The sequence below is a fragment of the Mobula hypostoma genome, chromosome 10 (assembly GCF_963921235.1).
Source record: "Mobula hypostoma chromosome 10, sMobHyp1.1, whole genome shotgun sequence".
NCBI lineage: Eukaryota > Metazoa > Chordata > Chondrichthyes > Myliobatiformes > Myliobatidae > Mobula > Mobula hypostoma.
In genome coordinates, this window is record NC_086106.1 from 116,797,355 (window position 1) to 116,820,257 (window position 22,903).

Consider the following 22,903-nt stretch of genomic DNA (forward strand, 5'->3'; position numbering starts at 1 on the left):
AGTGAGTGGCAGTTCTGTGGGTGAAAACAATTTGTTAATGAGAGAGGTCAGAGGAGAATGCTCAGACTGGTTCAGGCTGACAGGAGACTACAGTAGCTCAAATAACCATGTGTTACAACCGTAGTGTGCAAAAGAGCATCTCTGAATGCACAACACACCAAACTTTGAAGCAGAACACCACACAGGGTTCCACTCCTGTACCTAATAAAGTGGCCACTGAGTGGACGTGCCAAATATAGACCATTTTGGACATACTAAGATGTCCCAAAAACATTCCATGTAACCTTCAGTCTTGAATAAAACCACAGTCGAGCAGTCTGTAACAGCGGTAAGAATGAGGAATGGCCAAATCTTCTGTTGTGGCAGCAAAGTACATAATGGAGATTAGAAGTGTTGCACTGAGTAAGATTATCTGTTGAATGTTTTAATTTTTCTCCAAATTGATTCTCTCAAAACTAATAGCTTTATATTTCAGAAGGATTTTATTATAAAAGCTAAAAAAAATTTGTAAAGTCATATTGTATTATTTTGTAGCTTATGGAACATTTTCCATCAGGTATCAGAACTGCAAATCTGTTAAAGAAACCACTTAGAATGACAGATGATTTCTGTCATTTTGGAAATCTACTGAATCAGAGAAGAGTAGCCAGGAGATGCAGCAAGAGGCCAGCCTAAGTTAATGCAATATGCTGATGTTATCTATATTAATCAAAACTCCCTATGAACAAATGTGCAAAAATAAGCTAACATGTGTTTTTTGGCAAATGACAAAACTCTGGAGTTGTTATTTCATCCACAGATTAGGCAAATTGGTGGGTTGTATGGCCCGATTCTGCTCTTAATAGAAAACCACTTGCTCTGCCATCCTACGATGCTAACTTATTTTCCCTCTTAACTCCATTCTCCTGCCTTCTCCCCGAATCCTTTGATGCCCTTGCTTATAAAGAATCTATCAATCTCTATATTAAATATATACATATTGGATGGCCTCCAAAGCTGTCTGTGGTGATGAATTTCACAGATTCACCCTCCGCTGCCTAAAGAAATTCCTCTTCAGCTCTGTTCAAAGATTAAAGATTAGCTTTACTTGTTCCGTGAGGCGTGCAGTCTCGAGGCCAAGAAGCCTGGAGATGGGGCACCAGCACAAGATCGACTCCATTTCTCGCTGCTTGAAGCACCAAGGAATGCTGAAATCATTGAGGCGAGGGCAGAAGAGTGCCATCGACCTGTCTCTCACTCGTTGCTGTTGGAGGAAGGTGTCAGCGTGTGATAGTCTCTCGATCACCGCTCTTGGAGGAAGTCCCTGCATTCGAATGGTCTGTCACTCTCCCCCCACCTCCCGCAATGCTGTCGGAGCCCTGGGTCTTGGGTAAGGTGTAATTGACGCGGTTTGTGGATTGGACTCTGTCGTTCACGTTACAATCTGTTACTGGTTGCTCCTTTTCTTTTGTTGCTCTTTTGGGTGACTTTGAATCAGGGTGGCATGCAGATAACAAACTCTGAACTGAAATGAATATACCCAGACTCTTTCGATTCTGTATTTTATATTCTGTGTTTTCACGCTCGTTTTATTGTTACTGTTTGCGCAATTTGTTTTTTTTTGTGCGTGGGGTGGGGGCTGAGGTTTTTTTCTTTGAATTGGGTTCCATTGTTTTCCTTGTTTCGTGGCTGGCTGTGGGGAAGACAAATCTCAGTGTTGTACACTGCATACATACTTCGATAAGAAATACACTTTGAATCTTGAATCTTTGAAATATACATCGAAACATAAAGCAAAATGCATTGTTTCAGCGAGGACCATGTTGGGAGCAGCCTCAGTTGTTGCCCCTCCTCTGGCACCAACACAGCATGCCCACAACTCACCAACCCCAATCTAACATCTTTGTACGAACTGCAAAGGACAGTAATGATGATCACTTTACACTAGTAATATTGCACAGATTCAACGTTGTGAGTTATGCAGATTTCAGAACACAAAACTGTATTTGTTATTAAATGTGCCTTGATTAACTCAATTATGCCAACATGCAAATTAAGTTAAACTCCACAAACTGCAACTTTAATTACTGAACTGTTCTGCAAAAATTAAGACATGTATTGATTTTAATGCTTAACATCAATAATTAGTACTTGACACAATGGAAAAATCAATTATTCCTCTGGTCTACCTACACTGGATGGTCAGTGGGGATGTCCAATGAGGCCAATTGAAAATTAACATACTTTACTATAGATATTTACATTTCATGCATGAAAAATGAGCGAACAGATTTAGGGAAATTGATTTTCCCAATCCCAATACAAAGGAATACCATGGCACTACTTAAATTTGTATCTGCTTCCATGGAATAATTTTGATAGGTTCCACTCCAATAAGACTCCCTGAAATACTTACAATTCTTCCAGTTAAAGGAATACACAATTTGATTTGGTTGAACAGAATTACCCCACGGTTCTACATTAAATTGGCAAAAATTGTATCTATTACAACATCACTACAACCTAAAAAACATCACCCAATAATCTATTATAACAAATTTTAAAACTGAAAGATTAGTTTTATTTGACACATATACATCGTAACATTGGAACACGAGGTGCAATGTATCATTTATGTCAACAGCCCATGTAGTCCGAGGATGTGCTGGGGGCAGCCTACAAGCGTTGCCATGCTTCCAGCATCAATGCAAATGCCCACACTTACTAGCCCTTAACCCATATGACTTTTTGGACTGTGGGAGGAAACTGGAGCCACTGGAGGAAACCCATGTGGTCACAAGAAGAATGTATAAACTCCTTACAGACAGCAACGGGAATTGAACCCCTATCTTCCATCTGCTGGTGTTATGTTATCCAATGACCTGGCCTCCACAGCCGTCTATGTCAATAAATCCATCAATTCACCAACCTTTGGCTAAAGAAATTCCCCCTCATCTCTGTTGTAAATGGGCATCCTTCTTTTCTGAGGCTGTGCCCCCTGGTCCTAGACAATTGGAAACATCTTCTCCACATCCATTCGATCCAGGCCTTTCAATATTCAATTGGTTTCAATGCAATTCCACACCCCCCCCCCCCGCCGCCATTCTTCTAAACTCCAGAAAGTATTGGCCCTTTCATTCCTGGGATCATTCTCACGAATGAGTTAGGTGTACAAGATGATGAGAGGCATTGATCGCGTGGATAGTCAGAGGCTTTTTCCCAGGGCTGAAATGGTTGCCACAAGAAGACACAGGTTTAAGGTGCTGTGGAGTAGGTACAGAGGAGATGTCAGGGGTAAGTTTGTTTGTTTTTTTTTATAAAACACAGAGAGTGGTGAGAACGTGGAATGGGCTGCCAGCAATGGTGGTGGAGGCGGATACAATAGGGTCTTTTAAGAGACTTTTGGATAGGTACATGGAGCTTAGAAAGATAGAGGGCTACGGATAACCCTAGTAATTTCTAAGGTAGGGACATGTTCAGCACAGCTTTGTGGGCCGAAGGGCCTGTATTGTGTGTAGGTTTTCTATGTTTCTACTTTGGAGCCTCTGCAAAGCCAGCACAAGCCCCTCAACTCTGGAATTCCCTCCCTCTTCCATCCCCACCTCTCATTTACCCCACTGAGCAGTTGTATTCCCCCATTATGGTGTCACTCTACGTGGGTCACTAATGTATTTTGACTTCAAGTGTTTATAAAGACGTGAAGGTCATAGATTGGGTAAATAGTCACAATTTCTTTCCCATGGCAGGGGAGTTGAAAACTAGGGGGCACGGCTTTAGGGGAAAGCTTGAAGTAAAAGTATTACCAAAGTAAGATTACGTTACCATGTACTACCCTGAGATTCATTTTCTTGCAGACATTTACTGAAAAGGAAATGCAACAGAATTTCACAAAAAGATTTACACAAAGACTGACAAACAACCAATATGCAAAAGACATACTCGGCAAATGAAAAAAAAGAATAATACTGAGAACAAGAGTTGTAAAGAGTCCTTGAAAGGGAGCCCTGTAGGTTGTGGAAGCAATTCAGAGCTGAGAGGAGTGATGTTATCGCCATTGGTTCAGGAGCCTGGTGCTTGTTGTTAATCTCTGCACCTTGTGGCATGGGTGGCAATCTTGCTACTTCTTTAGCTTTGCTCATTTTGTTTTTATATAGCTCTGGACCACTCACCTGAAAGTCTGGGGCAGATGCCACCACACCAGCCGCTGGCTAAGCCTAGTGGGCAAATAACTGCCCCTGAACCTGACTTAACAGAGATTTGTCCCTCCAAAGAGTGTACTCTGTTGTGAAACCAGGGTAAGGGCTTTTTATAGCCACATTCAAAGAACCCTTTTGAGTCTTCTCAGAAAAACAGGCCACTGGGATTAATCTTGGAGTACAGTCACTGAGATATCTCATGTCTTTAAAAAGAAACTGAGTTATTGTTGAGTTATATAAAGAGCAATAGGACCTGACAAATGGACAGCAATGGTGTGACCAATGGCAGAGACAGCTTTCTACAGTATTCTCGCTATGTGCTGCAGTTTCAAATCACTGACGCTATCAACACTTTTTCTATTTAGTTAACAGCCTCCAACTCTCTTTTCAAGTTTGCTTCAATGAATTCTTTTGTCTAACAGCAGGGCTATGAGGCAGTAGCAAATAGGAGATTTGATCAATTCTTGCTAATCCTTGGATGGCATCTGATCAGATTAGGCGTTTAATGGTCAAAAATATTTTGTTAAGGGAACTGATATACAGGTAGTTAAAGCTGAAGTAACTAAAAGAGCTTACAGACAAAGAAAATTGGGAAAGATTATTTTCAGTAGGATGTCTGCAATGAAACATTGCTTCACACCATGTGATCTTTGTGTAGCATTTTCAGGATCCAAAGGAAAACGCCTTCCATTTTCTCCAGAATAATAACAGAATTGAGGAAATTCAGAAGATTGAGTTTTATACGCCACTGCTTTTTTTTCCGTCCTCCTGTGTTGTAAATCAGTTCGACCATATATTAGGCCACTCCTGGCAGATAGTTCTCACCACCTGAGGAGAGTGCTTTTTCAATTCAGAAGCACGACGGCCATTCACACTTAACAAAACTGGAGAGTCAACAGCACAGTACACACCAGCTGATTTGCAAACAGCAAAAGCCAACTTAAACACCGTTGTAAGAAGAGGTCTCCAGCATTCAGGCAAAGGTGTTGAGAGATGATACTGAGTTCTCCAGTGGGGCCCATGACTCACTTTGGAGTTCTTCCCCATTTCTCAAGGACAGGGGTACTTAATTTTTTTTTTAAGTCACGATCCAAAAACAGGGGCACAACGACAGAGTTAAACTTCAAAGTAAATTTATTATCAAAGTATGTACATGTCACCATATACTACCCTGAGATCCATTTTCAGTAGAACAAAGAAATACAATAGAATCAGTGAAAAACTACACACAGAAACTGACAAACAACCAATGTGCAAAAGAAGACAGACTGCAAATACAAAAATAAATAAATAAATTAGTACTGAGAACGTGAGTTGTAGAGTCCTTGGAAGTGAGTCCATAGGCCATGGAATCAGTTCTGTGTTGAGGTGAGTGAAGTTATTCGCACTGGTTCAGGAGTCTTCATTGTCCTGTATCTCTCTCTCTCTTCCCCACTTGCCCTTCCAATTTCCCTGTCCACTCCTTTCCCTCATCACCTATCCATTCCCAACCCCCCCCCACTCCCTGCTGTTTCCTGTAATGCCGCTGTCTATAAGGAGTTTGTATGTTCTTCCCATGACTGTGTAGGTTTCCTCCGGATGCTCTGGTTTCCTCCCACAGTCCAAAGCCATACATGTTGTGGGCATGCTAAGCTGTTGCCGGAAGCATAGTGACACTTGTGGACTGCCCCCGGTGCACTGTTGGACGCAAAATGACATACTTGACTATGCTTTGATGGACATATGATAAATAAAGCTCATCTTTCTTTCTTTCTCTACCCCACACTTCCCCTCTATATTCTCCTCTCCTCCCATAGCTTCCTGTCTCACAAGCAGCCACTCCCCCTCCTGGGGTGAATCCTACTCTAACTGCAAGGCATTCCCCATAAGATCCTCCACACCCCCCACCATTCTCTGGCTCCCACAGACCCCAAAACTATCTGATGTCAGCAGCAGTGTCCGCCCAAAGTGCTATGAGCTGGTGGTGACCCCAGACAAAATAGGTCCAAGTTCAAAATAAATTTATTATCCAAGTATATATAAGTCAACATTTACAAGGACAAGGGTGTAAAAAGGGTTCGTAGGATCACTGGGGACCCAAACCATCCCAACCACAATCTATTCCAGCTGCTATCATCCAGAAAACAGTACTGCAGCATAAAAGCCAGGACCAACAGGCTCCGGGACAGCTTTTTCCACCAGGACATCAGACTGATGAAGTCACGCTGATTTGAGTGTACTCTACATTACATTAACTGTTCTATTTATTATGAATTATTATAAATTACTACGACTGCACATTTAGATGGAGACATAACGTAAAGATTTTTACTCCTCATGTATGTTAAGGATGTAAGAAATAAAGTCAATTCATTTTCTTGCAGGAATTCACAGTAGAACAAATAAAAAAACAACAGAATTCTGACTCTGAACTACACACAAACGAAGACTAACAACCAGCCAATGTGCAATAGAAGAGATAGATAGATAAATTGAGAACATGATTGTAGAGTCCTTGAAAGTGAGTCTGTAGGTTGTGGGATCAGTTCAGTGTTGAGGTGAGTGAAGATACATTAGGGACATTTAAGTTCAAGTTTATTGTCATTCAGCTGTACACAGCAAAACTGGTTCAGGAGCCTGATAGTTGAAGGATAATAACTGTTCCAAAACCTAGTGGTGTGGGACCTAAGACTCCTGTAGACCCATCCCAATAGCAGCAGCGAGAAGAGAGCATGGCCTGGATGGTGGGGGTCCTTAATGATGGATGTTGCTTTCTTGTAGATCTGCTCAATTGTGGGGAGGACTTTACCTGTGATGGACTGGGCTGTATCCACTACCTTTGGTAGGCTTTTCTGTTCTCGGACATTGGTGCTTCCCCACCAGGCTGTGATGTAACCAGCCCGGAAAGGCTCTACTGTGCATTTTTAGAAGTTTGTCAAAATTTTATATGGCAAGACAACCCTGTGCAAACTTCTAAGGGCTAAGTAGCAGCAGCTACAGAATAATTCCAGCCCCCTCTCCATCAAAACCCAGAGCTCACCTGAAGGAAGGTCACTATCTTGGAAGAAGGAATGCAATACAGTGGATTCCTGTTAGCTGGGACACATCGCAACTAGTAATTAGGTGGATGTGCCAAATGGCGGAATTTTCATGGAAACAGGTAAAAAGATATAGAAAGGACAAACTGTCATTTAACTGAGTAACAAATTATGTATGTATATGAAACACAGAACAAATTAGAACACCATCAATACTACTATAGTCCTATAAAACTGTGTATTAGTTCTAATAGTTAGCAACAGAGGAATTCACTCAGTGTACACAGTCGTGTTCTTTCGATTTGCTGTAAATGAACCAAGTCAACGTAGATGTCTTGTATAGACAATGGACTGCCTTCATACAATTTTCAATTACTGCATCCTTCAAACCTTCATTTTCATTGTGATATTCAAGGTGATAGTTGATACCTTCAAATTCTTTGTATTTCTGAACTTGTTGAAGTAATGAAGTCATTTAATTTTCACTCCCAGCTGTTTCTGGCATTTTCAAGCCTGAATGCTTGAAACCGCAGTGAGAAAAACAGTTCTGAACTGTCAAGCTGCTTATTTCTTGCCAACTATTGGTGACAAAAATCACTGCTTTTTGAACACAAGCGCACACAACTGAAGCTATTTTAAAACTGTTTGCTCTAATGGCCACACAAGTGCACGTGTCTGACGCAGGTTAGAAACTGTTCGACAACAGTCTCCTACCCCAATTAGGCAGCATAGCGCCCCAGATCAGTGAAGGAAATACCAGCTATTTTCTCAATTAAGAGTTGTTCTTTACGTGTTGTTCCAAATAAGCAGCTACCCTAATTAGCCAACGGCCCGATTAACTCGAATCCATTGTACTTCTACACAGCCCTGCGTCAGGATATCCACTAAAATTCAATGATTATTTAGAACTTGCAGATGAATTCTCTCCATCTCTTCCGTGCAAAATACAAATCAATGTCATTGCTTTCTAAATATTGCTTTCTAAAACAAATGTGTCCTGTAGATATTGTTCTCATTTCTCTGCTGCCAGGCGCTGTAAAAGAGATCTTGTGTTCTTTCAATGTCACACTTGGCCGTAGGTAATGCAAATAACTCGATAAAACAGCTGTGAAAACAGTAAATCTACACTGAGGCCTAGGCCTCGGGGCTGTTTAAACATTATGCCAATGAGGATTAATTGGGAACATTGCATAAAAAAAACCTGTTAGCATCCTCAACTTCACATTTTGCGTTTTCACTTTACATATGTGTGTTCTTGTTATTTTGTGTAATGTTGAATACCAAAAAATTGAAGACTTATTCATATGAATCTACATTAATTCCAGAACCAAACATTGTTTTGATTTCAAAAGAGTCTGAAATGCCCATGCTAACAATAATGTTGTCATAGTGACTGATTATTGAGGTGACATGGATAACTTCACTCTTCTGAACACCATATAGCTCAACAATTCAGCTATTTTTGCATTCTTTTGCAAATTGGTTGCTTATCTGTCTTTGTGTGTAGTTTTTCATTGATTCTATTGTATTTCTTTGCATCTATCGTGAATGCCTGCAAGAAAATGAATCTCAGGGTAGTAAATTGTGACAAATATGTACTTTAATGATAAATTTACTTTCAAATTCATTGGCACTGTTCAAAGGTTCATTTATTATCAAAGTATGTATGCAGTATACAACTCTGAAATTCTTCTTCTCCAGATAGCCACAAAGCTAAGAAAACCATGGAAAGTCATTCAAAGAGAAACAGCAAACCCAACCCCCCCGCACAAAAATATAAACAGCAACACATCAACCCCAACCCTCCTCCCCCACACAAAAAAACTAACAAAATGAAACAAGAACATCGACCCCAATCTCCTCTCTCCCTGCACAAAGTACAACAAGAACATTGATCTTCAAATCCCCCTCCTCTCGCACAAAAGGACAAGAAAAAAAACGGGTGAAAACACAGAATATAAAAACCACAAGACTGAAAAAAGTCCATAGTCCAATTCTCCGACATCATCGAAAGAGAGAGACAACACTTGAACGTAGAGGCCTACCCCATGAGTACAGCGAGTCAAGATGGCCCCCTCGGTTGATATCTTCTAGACAGTCCATGAAACAGCTCATTTCACTTCCTTTACATATGAATGTCCTGATATTAAGAAGAAAGCCGTTGCCCCTGGCTTTGCTCGGTGTGTCTTTACAAACCTATCACATCCAAACCTATTAATAATGTGTAATCATTCAACTAAACCAATCAGCAATAATCCAAACCTTTGATAATAAATTTACTTTGTACTTTATTGACACTGCTGAACATCACCCACTCTGTTGTTAAGAAGGAAGCCATTGCCCCCAGCCATGCTCTGTGTGTCTTTGCAAACCAATTTCATCCAAACCCCTGAGGAGGAGAGATGTGACAGTGTCACAGCTGAAATCAGGTAAGCCATGTTGAAAGAGGTTCAGTGTTGTTTGTTCCCGTTCCTAGACTTGGCCTTCAATACTATACAGGAAATGGATACATATTGAACAAAGATGTGACTGCCCATTTAAGCTGGTGAAAAATAAAACCAAACCTTAGTTGGTGTTAACAGTAGAATTTGCCAAAGATCATCTTCTCCAATTTCTTCCACAGTAAGTGACATTATCCCAGGCTCCTAAAACCAAGTCACTAACACTATCAGAGGGCACTACGGCTGTGCAGTGGTTAGCGCAAAGCTATTACAGCTTGGGGTGTCAGAGTTCAATTCCGAAAGTGTCTGTGAGGAGTTTGTATGTTTCTCCCCGTAAATGTGGGGGTTCCCTCCCAAAGACACAGTCCAAAGGCTTACTGGTTAGTAGGTTAATTGGTTGTTGTAAATTGTCCTGTGATTAGGTGAGGGTTAAGTAGGTGGGTTTCTGGAAAGTGCAGCTTGTTGGGCTGGAAGGATCTGTTCCGTGCTGTACATAGGTATCCAAATAAATAAAACAAAATTTTAAAAAATCTTAAGAAGGTTTGCACTAAAATGGACTTTCATTCTCCTCTCCTATCAGATTCCTCCTTCTTCAGCCTTTTATCTCTTCGATCTATCACCCCTCCCCTGTCAGCCCACCTTCCCCCTCACCTGGTTTCACCAATCACCACCCAGCTTTTACGCCTTCCCCTCCCCCCCACCTTCTTATTCTGGCTCTTTCCCCCTTTCTCTCCAGTCCTGATGAAGGGTCTTCACCTGAAACATCAACTCTTTATTCCTCTCCAGAGATGCTGCCTGACCTGCTGAGTTCCTCCAGCACTTTGTGCGCGTTACTCTGGATTTCCAGCATCTGCAGAATCTCGCGTCTGTGAACAATTTGGGGTATTGTGTTCAGTTCTAGTCACCTCATTATAGGAAGGATGAGGAACATTAGAGAGGGGGTAGAGGAGATTTACCAGGATGCTGCCTGGATTGAAGAGCGAGTGAGCTAGGGCTTTTCCCTTTGGGCCGAAGAAAGACAAGAGCTGACTTGATAGAGTTGTATAAGACGATAAACGGCATATTGTACGTTATATGGATATCCAGGGACTTTTTTCCCCAGGATAGAAATAGCTAATATAAGCAGGCATAATTTTAAGGTGATTGGAAGAAAGTATACTATACAGGGAACATCAGAGGTAAGTTTTTTTATATACAGAGAATGGTGGGTATGTAGAATGCCCTGTCAGGTATGGTGGTAGAGGCAGATACATTAGGGATATTTAAGTTCAAGTTTAATGTCATTCAGCTGTACACAGCAAAATGAAACAATGTTCCTCAGGAGCCAAGGTGCAAAACACAGTACATATATCACAAACAACACATGAAATATTACCTCAACAATATTAACAGATAAAAACGTATTCTGTAGGTGTACAAGTTGACAAAGTGTATATAGGACATATAGTTAAATATACAGCTGTTTGGTGCTGTCTCAAATAGTGTGTACTGGGTCGTAAACACTTGTGAGTCTGTTGGGGTCATCTATTGCACTCGGTGCTCCCGGTGCGGCCTCCTCTACATCCGTGAAACCCGACGCAGATTGGGGGACAGCTTCGTCGAGCACCTCTGCTCCATCCGCCACAACAGACAGGATCTCCCGGTTGCCACCCACTTCAACTCTGCTTCACATTCCCATTCGGATATGTCCATACATAGCCTCCTCTACTGCCATGATGAGGCTAAACTCAGGTTGGAGGAGCAACACCTCATATACCGTCTAGGTAGTCTCCAGCCCCTTGGTATGAACATAGAATTCTCCAACTTCCGGTAATTCCCTCCCCCTCCCTTTCTCTATCCCTATGTCACTCTGCCCCCTCCCCCAGCTGTCTATCACCTCTCTCATGGTTCTGCCTCCTTCTACTACCCATTGTGTTTTCCCCTATTCCTTCTTCACCTTTCCTGCCTATCTCCTCCCTGCTTCCCTTCCCCCACTCCTTTATCTTTCCCCTTACTGGTTTTTCACCTGGAATCTACCAGCCTTCTCCTTCCCACCCTCCCCCCACCTTCTTTATAGGGCCTCTGCCCCTTCCCTCTTCAGTCCTGACGAAGGGTTTCGGCCCGAAACGTCGACTCATCGTTTCCATGGATGCTGCCCGACCTGCTGAGTTCCTCCAGCATGTTGTGAGTGTGTACTAGGTGGTAGCAGGGAGTTCAGAACTTTTAAGTAGGCAAATGGATGATAGAAGAATGGAGGGCTATGTGGGAGAGAAGGGGTAGATTGATCTTAGAGTGGGTTAAAAGGTCAGCACAGCAAGGGCTGAAGGATCTATGCTGTGCTGTGATGTTCTATAAATTCTAAATTTTTATGCCTTTAGATCAGGGGTTCCCAATCTTTTTATGCCATGGACCCCTAACATTAACCGAGGGGTCTATGGACCCCTGCTTTAGATTCACCTGCCTAATTTGTGCACGAGGGAAGGTTTACACTTGATAATGCTCTCTGCATCATAGAAAGCTCACTATAGCTTTAATTAATTTTCTCTCCACTTCATAGGATGCTGTGATTTTGAAGTACTGTAGATAAGAAATCTACCTACATGTCCCCAAATGCACCTGGATATCTAATGATAAAACATACACTCGTTGTTTTAGTGACACGGCGAATGTTTTATTCCTCAGTTGTGCTCTGCCTTTCGCAGTCCAAAAACCATTTGCCAGTTTAAGTTTACAAATATATTTTCCACTGCTTCTACTTAGCCTGACAAGAGTGCACAACAACCTAATTTCACAGCCAAACATCGGACTAAAGACCCATTCTGTCTGCACATGTAAAAAGGCAATGCCATAACTTGAAATGCGGATTTGCTTTTCTAAGTATTTAGCTACGCAACAAGAGCATGAAAACCTTCCCCTGACACATCAAACCTAAACTTTACCCCTTCACCGCCAACCCCACCTCCGCCACCAATGTTCCTGTCCCGTTTTACAATCCCAAAACATGACTGTTGTGAACACAAAATGATCTACAGATGCTGGGGTCAAAGCCACACTCACAACACGCTGGAGGAACTCAGCAGGTCGGGCAGCGAAATTTGTTTTCAATGCTGGCACAGCTGCTATTTATTTTCTTGATTTACATGTAGCGAGAGTTCCTGCCTTCATTAGCCTTTAGGGCAGTGAGTTCCAGACATCCCACTCGCTGCGCCAAATAATTTAGTCTGACTCCCCTCTGAACCTTGTACATGTAAATGATTGCACTTGGAGTCTCGACTCTGTGGAACACAATGATCCTGATTTAGTGTCATTATTATTATTGAGATATAGCACAGAGTAGGCTCTTGTGGCTCTTTAAGCCACACCACATAGCAACCCAACAGTTCAACCCTAGCCTAATCACAGCACAATTTACAATGACCAATTCACCTACCAACTGGTAGGCCTTTGGACTTTGGGAAGAAACCAGGGCACCCAGAGGAAACACGTGTGGTTACGGGGAGAACATACAAACTCCTTACAGGCAGTGGTGGGAATTGAACCCCAGTTGCCTGAAATGTAAAGCGTTGTGCTAACCACTGCACTACCATGCCAACCATAAAGCCCAGGACGCATTGAGTAGAAAGTAGGCAAGTTTTGAATCAACAGTACAGGGTCCTGGTGTAACCTTGGTCTCAGTATTTAAGGAAGGAAGTGTTTACATAGGACACAATAGGACAAGGTTCCTGGGATGAAACAACACACACAAAATGCTTCTCCTCTGTCATCAAATTTCTGAATTGACCATGACCCATGAACTCAACCTCACTTTTTGCTCTTTTTTTAATATATTTCTTATTGAACTTATAGTATTTTTTTTTGTATTGTACTGTACTGCTGCCATGAAATAGAAAATTTCACAATAATGTCACCGATAATAAACCCAATTCTGATTGGGAATTAATTTGAGGCAGAGATTGACAGACATTTGAATTACAAGTGTGAAAGAGAGGAAAATTTATACAGAGCCAAGAGTGGATTAGCATTGATCCTTACAGAATGATGAAATGGTATTGAGGACCAACTGGCCGACTCATGTTTCTATTTTGATGTTACTCATGCTCTTAATCCATAGTCCTACAGATGACTCCTCAAGAGCTCATCCAAGTCTTTTTTTAAAAGTGGAGAGGATTTCATTGCCCATACAGATAACATTTGCTACTCACAGTACCCAGCGAATGAAATGAACTGTCCTTGCTCCTCCCCGAATCCTTCAGTAATTACACCTATACCCCGAGTTACTGATCTTTCTGCGAAGAAAATATGTCTAGACCACTCATAACTTTAGACACCTTAATTAATCAAGAGAAAAATCAACTCAGCTCACAATTCTATAAGTTTTTTCTTAATCACTCTGTATTTACTCTCTTCCTTTCAACAGCCATTGATTACCAATATCAAGGATCAAAACGTTCTTTTTTAATATCGTATCTGCTCTCTAACAAACCTTTATTTCCACATTTCAGCCCTTTAATATGATAACTATAAAGTATGAAGATGATGCCACAAGGCAATAAAAATCTATTTCTGAGAAGCCATTAAACAGCCTCTGGATATTTGAGTGTGTTCTTACTGTCATTGGAATTTTCCCACATTTTCGCTTAAAGTTTGTCCTTACTATTACAGGGAGTAGCCTCCCAAACCATCAAGGACACCGCCAAAAGGTGGCCCCTCAAGGTGACATCAACCATTAAGGACCCCAGAACCCGGGACATGTCCTCTTCTCATTACTACCATCAGGTAAAAGTACAGGAGCCTGAACACTGACACATAATGTTTTAGGAACAGCTTCTTCCCCTCTGCCATCAAATTTCAGAATGACCCATGAACACTAACTTATTTCTCTTTTGCACCATTTATTATTGTAACTTACAGTATTTTTTTAATGTATTGCTGCTGAAAAATAACAAATATAATGAAATATGCCAGTGACAGTAAACCTGATTCAAGATTCCTATTCTGATACTAAACTGCAATACTTCCCTCCTACTCTTTGACCCCAAATCCTGAACTGCTCAGAAAATTATCTTCCCGGTCCTGCAGTCTTTCTGTCCATGGTAGCATCTAATGGACGTTTATTAAACCCGACTGATCCAAAGTGGGCTATCTCACATTGTTAGGGCAATATTTGACCACAGTTTCACCTTTGACATTCCATTGCTACTATTAGACTGTGCACCGAAATGTATAGAGGCGAGTTGTGTGAATATGGAGAGAAGAGGTTTTACTGGCCATATGCTCTAAGCACTTAATTCCAATCCTCAGGCTCCTTTTTGGAATCCAGATGAACAGGGAGTCTTTGGAAACGGCCACAACAACGGGATTGGGTAAGGAACCAGCTGCTTTAGTGTCCAAAGCTAATTTATTATCAAGGTACATATAGGTCACCATATACCCAAAACCCCGAGATTCATTTTCTTGCAGGCATACTCAATAAATCCAATAAGCATAATTGAGTCAATGAAAGATTGCACCAACAGGACAACCAGTGAGCAAAAAACAACAAACTGTGCAAATACAAAATGAAATAAATAATAATAATACTAATAAACAAACAATAACTATCGAGAACCTGAGATGACGAGTCCTTGGAAGTGAGTCCATAGGCTGTGGGAACAGTTCAGTGACAGGGTGAGTGAAGTTGAATGAAGTTATCTCCTCTGGTTCAACAACCACTTGAGGGGTAATCAAGTGGGAACATGGAATTAGATCATGTGATTCTATAAGAGAGCTCAAACCCATGGAATCTGTTTCCCAATTTATTGAGATCAGTTCCATAAACCAGGGGTTCAAGATTCCTGACACCTGGCATTGATTCCTCGACAGGATTAAATTGCAAGGTATTCTTGGAATGGGCAGGGACCTGACGTTGTGGAAGAAAGTACCAAGTAGGTTGGAAGGAAGCACCTTTAATTCCTCCCAAGTCATAAACAGTGGTGTAAAAGTGTTTTGTCTTTGCCTGAAGTTTCCATTGCCTTCATTATGCTGCTGTGCTCAGTAAACCTCCATGCTCAGGTCAAACAAGATGTGAGAATCCAAATCAGTATAAGATTTAAATAACCAACCACCTTTGTGGAGAAAGTCACCTTTGGATCTTCTGCTGCTGCGAGTCTGTTTCCTCTGAATCTTGACCCTTCAGCCAAAGACTAAAGTTTATTACTGGCTAACCTGTTTGGACTCCTCGTTATTACGAGCACCTTCATCTCATGTCCTTGCACAGAGTTGGTCCAACAGTCCATCATGTCCATACCAAACTTCACAGATCTACCTATCCTAATCCTATCTACCAGATCGGTACCAGATGCCAGCACTTACACTGGTTTAAGGAGATCTGGATGGGTCCATGGATAGGAAAGGTTTAGAGCAGGGGTTTCCAATCTGGGGTCCATGGACCCCTCGGTTAACGGTAGGAGTCCATGGCATAAAAAAGTTTGGGGACCCCTGGTTTAAGGTATATGGGCAAATGAGACTAGGTCAAGATGGCACTTGGTTGGCATGGATGAGTTAAGATGAAGGGCTGTTTCCTTGCTCTGACCCCTTGGTCCATTATCTTATATACCTTCACCAATTAAGATGATCTTCATGTTTCTACAGATTTCTACAGATGTACTGTGGAGGACATTTTAACTGGTTACATCTGCAAATGCACAGGGCCAGAGAAAGCTGTAGAGAGTGTACACTCAACCAGCTCTATCATAGCCATTTGCCTCCTCTCTGTTAAGGAAACCTTCAAAAGGTGATGCCTCAGAAAGGCAGGATCTATCATTCGGGACTTCCTCCACTCAGGACATGCCCTCTTCTCATTGCTACCAGAGAGGAGGGACAGGGACCTGCAGACACACCCTCAATGATCCAGGAACAGGTTCTCTCCCTAGGCCATCAGATCTCTGAATGGGGTCCATGGATGCTACCTCACTATTTTCCCTTTTTAAACTAAGTATTTATTTTTACATATTTCTTATTGTAATTTATAGTAACATATTGCACTCTATTGCTCTTGCAAAACAATAGATTTCACAACACATATCAATGATAACAAGCCCAATTCTTATCAGCTCATCCAGATACATGTTAAATATGAGCCTCTATCTCCAACAGTCCATTGAATTCTATATTCTAAACACCGTCCAGGTGGAAAAAAAAATACTTCTTCTAAACCCCTCTAGCCTCCTATCTTAACTTTACATATATGCCCTCATTTTAAATACTCCTGCTTTGGAGAAAAATCTGATTCCTACCTTTTCAATTCTGTATACATCAGGTCACCGCCAACCTCCTCCACTCCAAGAAGAGAAAATGCAGCCTATCCAGTCACTCCTCATTATGGGACCATTAAATCCTGCAACATCTGAATGACCTCTGTATCCTCTCCAGTGCAACGTATACCTCTCAGCATGTAGTGACCAGACCTACATGACGGTCTCTGACTGTGGCCTAACCAATACTTTATACAATTGTAGCATAACCTGCCTTTATATTCTATATCCTTGCCAATGAAGGCAAGCATTGTTACCTTTAAACTGCACGGTAACTGAAATGTCCCCACGCACATAGCCTTCGTTGCCGTGTGGTTGGAATTTTCTTTTATAAAATGTTTTATTAAAGCCTCATGCAATTTTCAGGCCATTTAAAAATTTCCTACTTAGAGCAGTGGTTGGTTTATGTGGCTGTTAAAAAAAAAAAATCGAGGGAAGGTTGAAGGCAAGTATCCCATATGTTTTCTTCACCACCTCATTCTCCTGTGTTGTGACCTTCAGGGGTTATTGGACTTGTAAACCTTGGTACCTCAATACTAATTATTAATCTACTAATACTAATTATTACCCTTATTAATCTGCCCAAGATGCATTACCTCAGAATTAGGTTTATTATCTGGTGAGATTTGTTGTTTTGCAGCAGCAGTGATGCAATAGTCTAAGTTTCAGTAAGAATTATATTAAAATAAAGTGAGTTTTTGTTCATGGGCTGTGGTCTGTTCAGAAATCTGACGACAGAGTGGAACAGACTGCTCCTAAAGTGTTGAGTGTGGGTCTTCAAGCTCCTCTACCTCCTCCCTGATGGTAATAATGCAAAGAGAGCACGTCTGGGATGGTAAGGGTCCTTCGTGATGGACAAATAGCTTGCGTTTATTAGGATTAAATTCCATCTGCCATTGCTCTGCGCCCATCACCATCTATCTGTAGCCCGTGACTACATTATCTTCACAATCAACAGTAATTTTTGTGTCATCTGTGACCTTACTAATCACCAATAGCCACTAACTTCCAGTCACCAAAACAACCTCTTACTTGGCACTTAACCAAACATTTTATGGATCACACCACCTCCTCAATCTTCATTTATCCCCACAAAGAACAGGTTATTTAAACATGGTTTGCTATTTTCCCCATCAGTGCTGGCTTCCAGTTATTACTCCATGCTTATCCAATGACTTTGACCTAGATCATTACTTTCAAATACTTCCCAGCATTAAGGTTAAACTGACTGGCCATTTTCGCTTGTTATTATTTTATTTCTCTCTAAAATTTCTCTGCAGATTTACCGGTGCGGACCATGAGATTTAGGAGCAGATTTGGGCCAGTTGGTCCACTGAGTCTACTCTGCAATTTAATCATGGCTGATTTATTATCTCCCTCAACCCCAGTCTCCTGCCTTCTCCCCATAACCTTTGGCACTGTGACTTTTACATCCATCTTACTGACTTAAACTGCACAGAGCAGTCTAATATTATCTCCAAGCTATTAGATCCTGTCCATAAAACCTGCAGGACATCCACTTTCCAGTAGAGCCATCCTGGCCATCATCAATATGATGACCACTCAGCAAAACTCTCCCCACCAAGTACAACCTACACCACTTCCTCTCTTTAGCTGAGGCACAAGAGACTGCAGGTGCTGGAGTCCAGAGCAACACGCAAGGTGCCAGGGGAACTCAGCAGATCAGGCAGAACCCATGAAGGGACATGAACAGTTAGTTGACCACCTACTCCCCTCCATAGATGCTCCTGGCCTACTGATTACCCCAAGCTCTTTGTCTGTTGCTCCCGTCCCTCTCTTTCTCAATTGCTTTGGATCTGGAAATATTTTAAGTCGACTCTCTCCTAGTGTAAGGCAGACTCTAATTACCCTGATATCATGATCCTAGATGACTATTTGGGTTTGTGCACCACTAATCTTATTTTTCATATGCCATGCCTTTAGACGCAGGCACCGTTAAGCTCTCATGAATCTTAATATTGCACTATTTCTCAATCTAGTGACGTCTGTCTCCCCCAGTCTCCCTGCCCTCGCCAACGTTATCTGCCAGCCTCTTCCTGGAAACCTCGCCCCCTTTCAGGATGGGATACAGAAGCGTTGTAAGAGAAGGTGGTGGCTAGTGTGTGAATTAACCGAAAAGACTGATGGATGAACGGAGTCTCTTTAATCCTAATACCCACTTCCTCAAACTTTCTTCAAAATATGTTAGTACAAACTAAATCAATGTTTTCATTTTAAAAGCAACTAGTGTTTAAAATATTATTTATTTATAAAATAGCGCGTGTTCTGAGAAAACATGTATTTGTGTTTACAAGATCACTGAACAGTATCCTTCTTCATGATTTTTACTTCAAGCACGTTTAGTTATATGAAAATCAATCTTTCCTAAGCATAATGATGACAAAAAAAATTGTATTGAAACGACTGTACTAAAACACCACAGGTCACTTACCGGCGTTTTAGCATCGTTCCCCAGGTGTTCCTCTCCGCCTCCAGTCACCGAGTTCGTCGCCATGGCTCTTTAATAAGAATGTTTTTAAAAAATGACCAAAAGCAAATATATTGGCATTTTCTCAACCAAGTGTACGGAAACATTGGCTGGGCAGAAAGAACTGAAAATGACTAAAACTCCACCGGCTCTCGCCAGAAAAATTGATTTTTTTTTTCTGGGCGAGAGGTGGGGTTCTGGAAGTAAATCTCGTTGAAAATCAAACCAAAATACCTTAGTTTTCCGGGCGGCGGTGGAACGACAGTTCCGCGTCGTGAAGATGACCTTGTGCCGAGGGATTGAATTTAAGGGTCGGAAAATAACCAGCTCCCATCAGAAAGCTGACGTCGGAACAGGAACACCTCTGGATCAAGATGGAATCCCTTTACCCTTTAATTTTCTCCTGGTATCTGGAATTATGTAAACTTCTCAAACTTTATGACATTCGCATTTTTTCCGTGTGGGAAACGCTCTTCAATGTATTACTTAAACACACACACACACACACACACACACACTCCTTTCTGATTCCTGTGTAAGACAATTCTTTTTTAGTCAATGTGTTGCTGTCAATCAGTTCCTAAGAGCACTGGTAAATTCTAACTGGCTTGAGGATCTATATTTAACACACTGCTCCGGAGTTCTGTAAGATGGGGTCAATTTCCTTGAAGTAGAGTTCAGCAAAACTTACCCCGAATTACTAAGGGCCAAATGCATACAACGTAAACAATGACAGATGCCCCTCAATATCCCGCTTTCATGTTAAAACTTGCAGTGAGCTGTTCAAACCAATGAACTTTCCAGAGAGGGAATGAAACCAAGCAAAATGATTCTATTGATCAAGAAGTCACGACCAAGTGTTAGAACAATAGAGAAAAAAAACCTTTCTGACAGTTTAATTGAAACCTATTGGTGATATTTGCTATATTCTGCAGGCTGTTGTCGCCTGGTATAATCTAACCTCGCTTGTTTGCGTGTTGATAGACTGTTCGCACAGCTTGTGTGACACTGTTCTTCAGCAAACCTGGAGTTTGTCCGACAGCTAATTGCTGAGTACTTGGAAAATCTCCGTACTGAAATCCTCACACACGTCCAGAAAAAAACTCATCGTTTGGTTCGGTTACCATGTCTTTTTTTCCAGTAATCGATGTTTCAAAAAGTCAATCCGAGTCTGATTGTACAATTTAAGTTTTTCCCCCATAAAAAATGTAATATTAATGAGGATGGGCGCATTAATATCAATAAGATTGAGAGAGTACAGAGATAATTTTTCAGCGACGTGGCCGGGACTTGAGGACGTGAGTTGGAGGAAAAGGTTGAATAGATTAGGACTGTAATCCCTGGAGTGTAGAAGAATGAGGGGATTTGATAAATTATTAGGGGGTATAGATAGGGTAAATGTAAGCAGTCTTTTTTTTCCTCTGAGAGTGGGTGAGAATAGAACTGGAGGTCATGGGTTAAGGGTGATAGGTGAAATGTTTAAGGGGAACATGAGGGGGAATTTCTTCACTTAGAAGGCGGCGAGAGTGACGAGCTGTCAGCAGAAGTGATGTATGTGGGTTCAATGTCATCGCTTAAGAAAAATTTGGTTAAGTACATAGATGGGGGTGTATGTTGGGCTATGGTCCAGATGCAGATCTATGGGACTAGGCAGATTCATCGATCGGCACGAAGGATCTGCGTTTGCGCTGCGGTGCTCTATGACTCTCAGGGCCTGTAATAAGAATGGAAGAATTTTAGTCAAGGCCATATTGTCCTGTTTAAATGAAGACGGTATCCTACCCCTGCGCTTGATCCTACCACTGCTGTTTAGGGCAGCAATGAAGCTCCTCCATCTCTGCCTGTCCTTAACCAGTTTTGCTCTTGGTCTTGGCAGTGTTCAGGGCTTCCTTCATCATGCCTATAGCTGCCTCTCATTTTTTTTTCCCCCAGGAGCTGTGTCCGGAGAACAGAGATTCCACTGCTCCTGCTATTACAGTATTCATCATTTTTAGTGTTAATTAGTGATTAATGGTTTGAACGTGTGAAGTCACTGAGAAGGGAACCAGAGAAGCGGCCAGAGTACAAACTGAAGTATTTCAAATCTGGAAGGCAGGCCTTTTAGATGAGGGAGGAAAGTTTGAAGAAGATTGTGCTGGACAGCTTTTTTTAAAAAACACAGAGACTGGTAGCTGTTTGGAACAGGCTGCCAGGAGTTGTGGTGGAAACAGATACAATATTTGAACGGAATCGAAGGATAGAGAAAAGAGATTAAGTTTAATTTGGTATTGTGTTCAGCACAGACATCATGGCCCAAAGAGCTTGGCACTCCCCCCCCCCCCCCGTGATGTCTCCTTCCGGTAAACAAATCTCCTCTATTCCCACGTGAAGCACCTTCAATTACTCCAAAAGACTGAGGTTTGGTGAAATACTGAAAGGCTTTTATTCGCTGTACAATACGACCTCCACAGTGAGTGTCTGACCCCGGACTGAGGGGGGAGGGGCAAGGCGAACACCTTTATACAGGACTCTGTGGGAGGAGCCACAGGGGCAGTCAGCAGAGGGGTGTGTCCAGACAAGTAACCGAGTTACAACATATATACATGGTTTACCACACCACCCTCACCTTCTTCTATTCCCCACTTCCCCACCTCCCTCTGTTCCCCACTCTGATCTTTTACTTCTTTTCACCTGACCTCTGGGTCCTCCCCATCTCCCCTTTCTCCTATGGTCTACTCTCCTCTCCTATCAGATTCCTTCTTCTCCAGCCCTTGACCTTTCCCACACACCTGGCTTCACCTGTCACCTTCCAGCTAGCCTCCTACCCCTCCCTCCACCTTTTTATTCTGGCATCTTCCCCCTTCCTTCTTGGTCTTGAAGAAGGTCTTGGCACGAAACGTTGACTATCAATTCATTTCCGTGGATGCTGCCTGACCTCCTGAGTTCCTCCAGCATTTTGTGTGTGTGTGTGGCTTTGGATTTCCAGCTTCTGCAGACTTTCCCGTGTTTGGGCTTACTTACTGCCTGTTTCACCACTGCTGTTTAGGGCAGCAACGAAGCTCCTCCATCTCTGCCTGTCCTTAACCAGTTTTGCTCTTGGTCTTGGCAGTGTTCAGGGCTTCCTTCATCATGCCTATAGCTGCCTCTCATTTTTTTTTTTGCGCTACTGTCAGCCATGCACGTCTCGGGTGGAGACTCAGGAATACCATGGCACACAGATGTAGAAGACTTCTTTGTTGCCGTTTCTGTAACAGTTTTGTTTTACCAGTCAAGGTTGTTGGCCCAGTGCTGACCCCACGAACCTGGAGGACCGGTGGACCACTGTTAGTCTGGCCTCTAACCTTTGACCTGTTTGGCATGGGTGACCCTACCAAGAGCCAAAGCATGAAGCCCTGACTCCAGCCAACGTAGCTCTCCAGGCCATTGAGGTCGGAAAGCCTCCAAACCCTACGACAAGGCTGTGGTTCCCTTGGAGGGTTCCTGTGCTGTACTAAATCAGAATTAGGTTTAATATCTCTGGCATATGTCGTGA

At 42.1% G+C, this 22,903-nt stretch overlaps 1 protein-coding gene across 2 annotated transcripts in view; it reads right to left on the reverse strand.

The window, feature by feature from the left end:
* The window catches only part of LOC134353414 (protein ATP1B4-like), a 53,311-nt gene extending 33,370 nt beyond the window's left edge, over nt 1-19,941 (reverse strand). The window contains exons 1-2 of one of the 2 annotated variants that reach the window (XM_063061444.1): nt 19,627-19,941; nt 19,357-19,423 (exon numbers count right to left, since the gene is read on the reverse strand). In XM_063061444.1, the coding sequence (XP_062917514.1) occupies nt 19,357-19,419 (63 nt within the window). In that variant the 5' untranslated portion in view covers nt 19,420-19,423; nt 19,627-19,941. The remainder of the gene's footprint in view (nt 1-19,356; nt 19,424-19,626) is intronic. The other variant, XM_063061445.1, reaches the window with a different exon arrangement.
* Between the last annotated feature and the right edge of the window lie 2,962 nt (nt 19,942-22,903).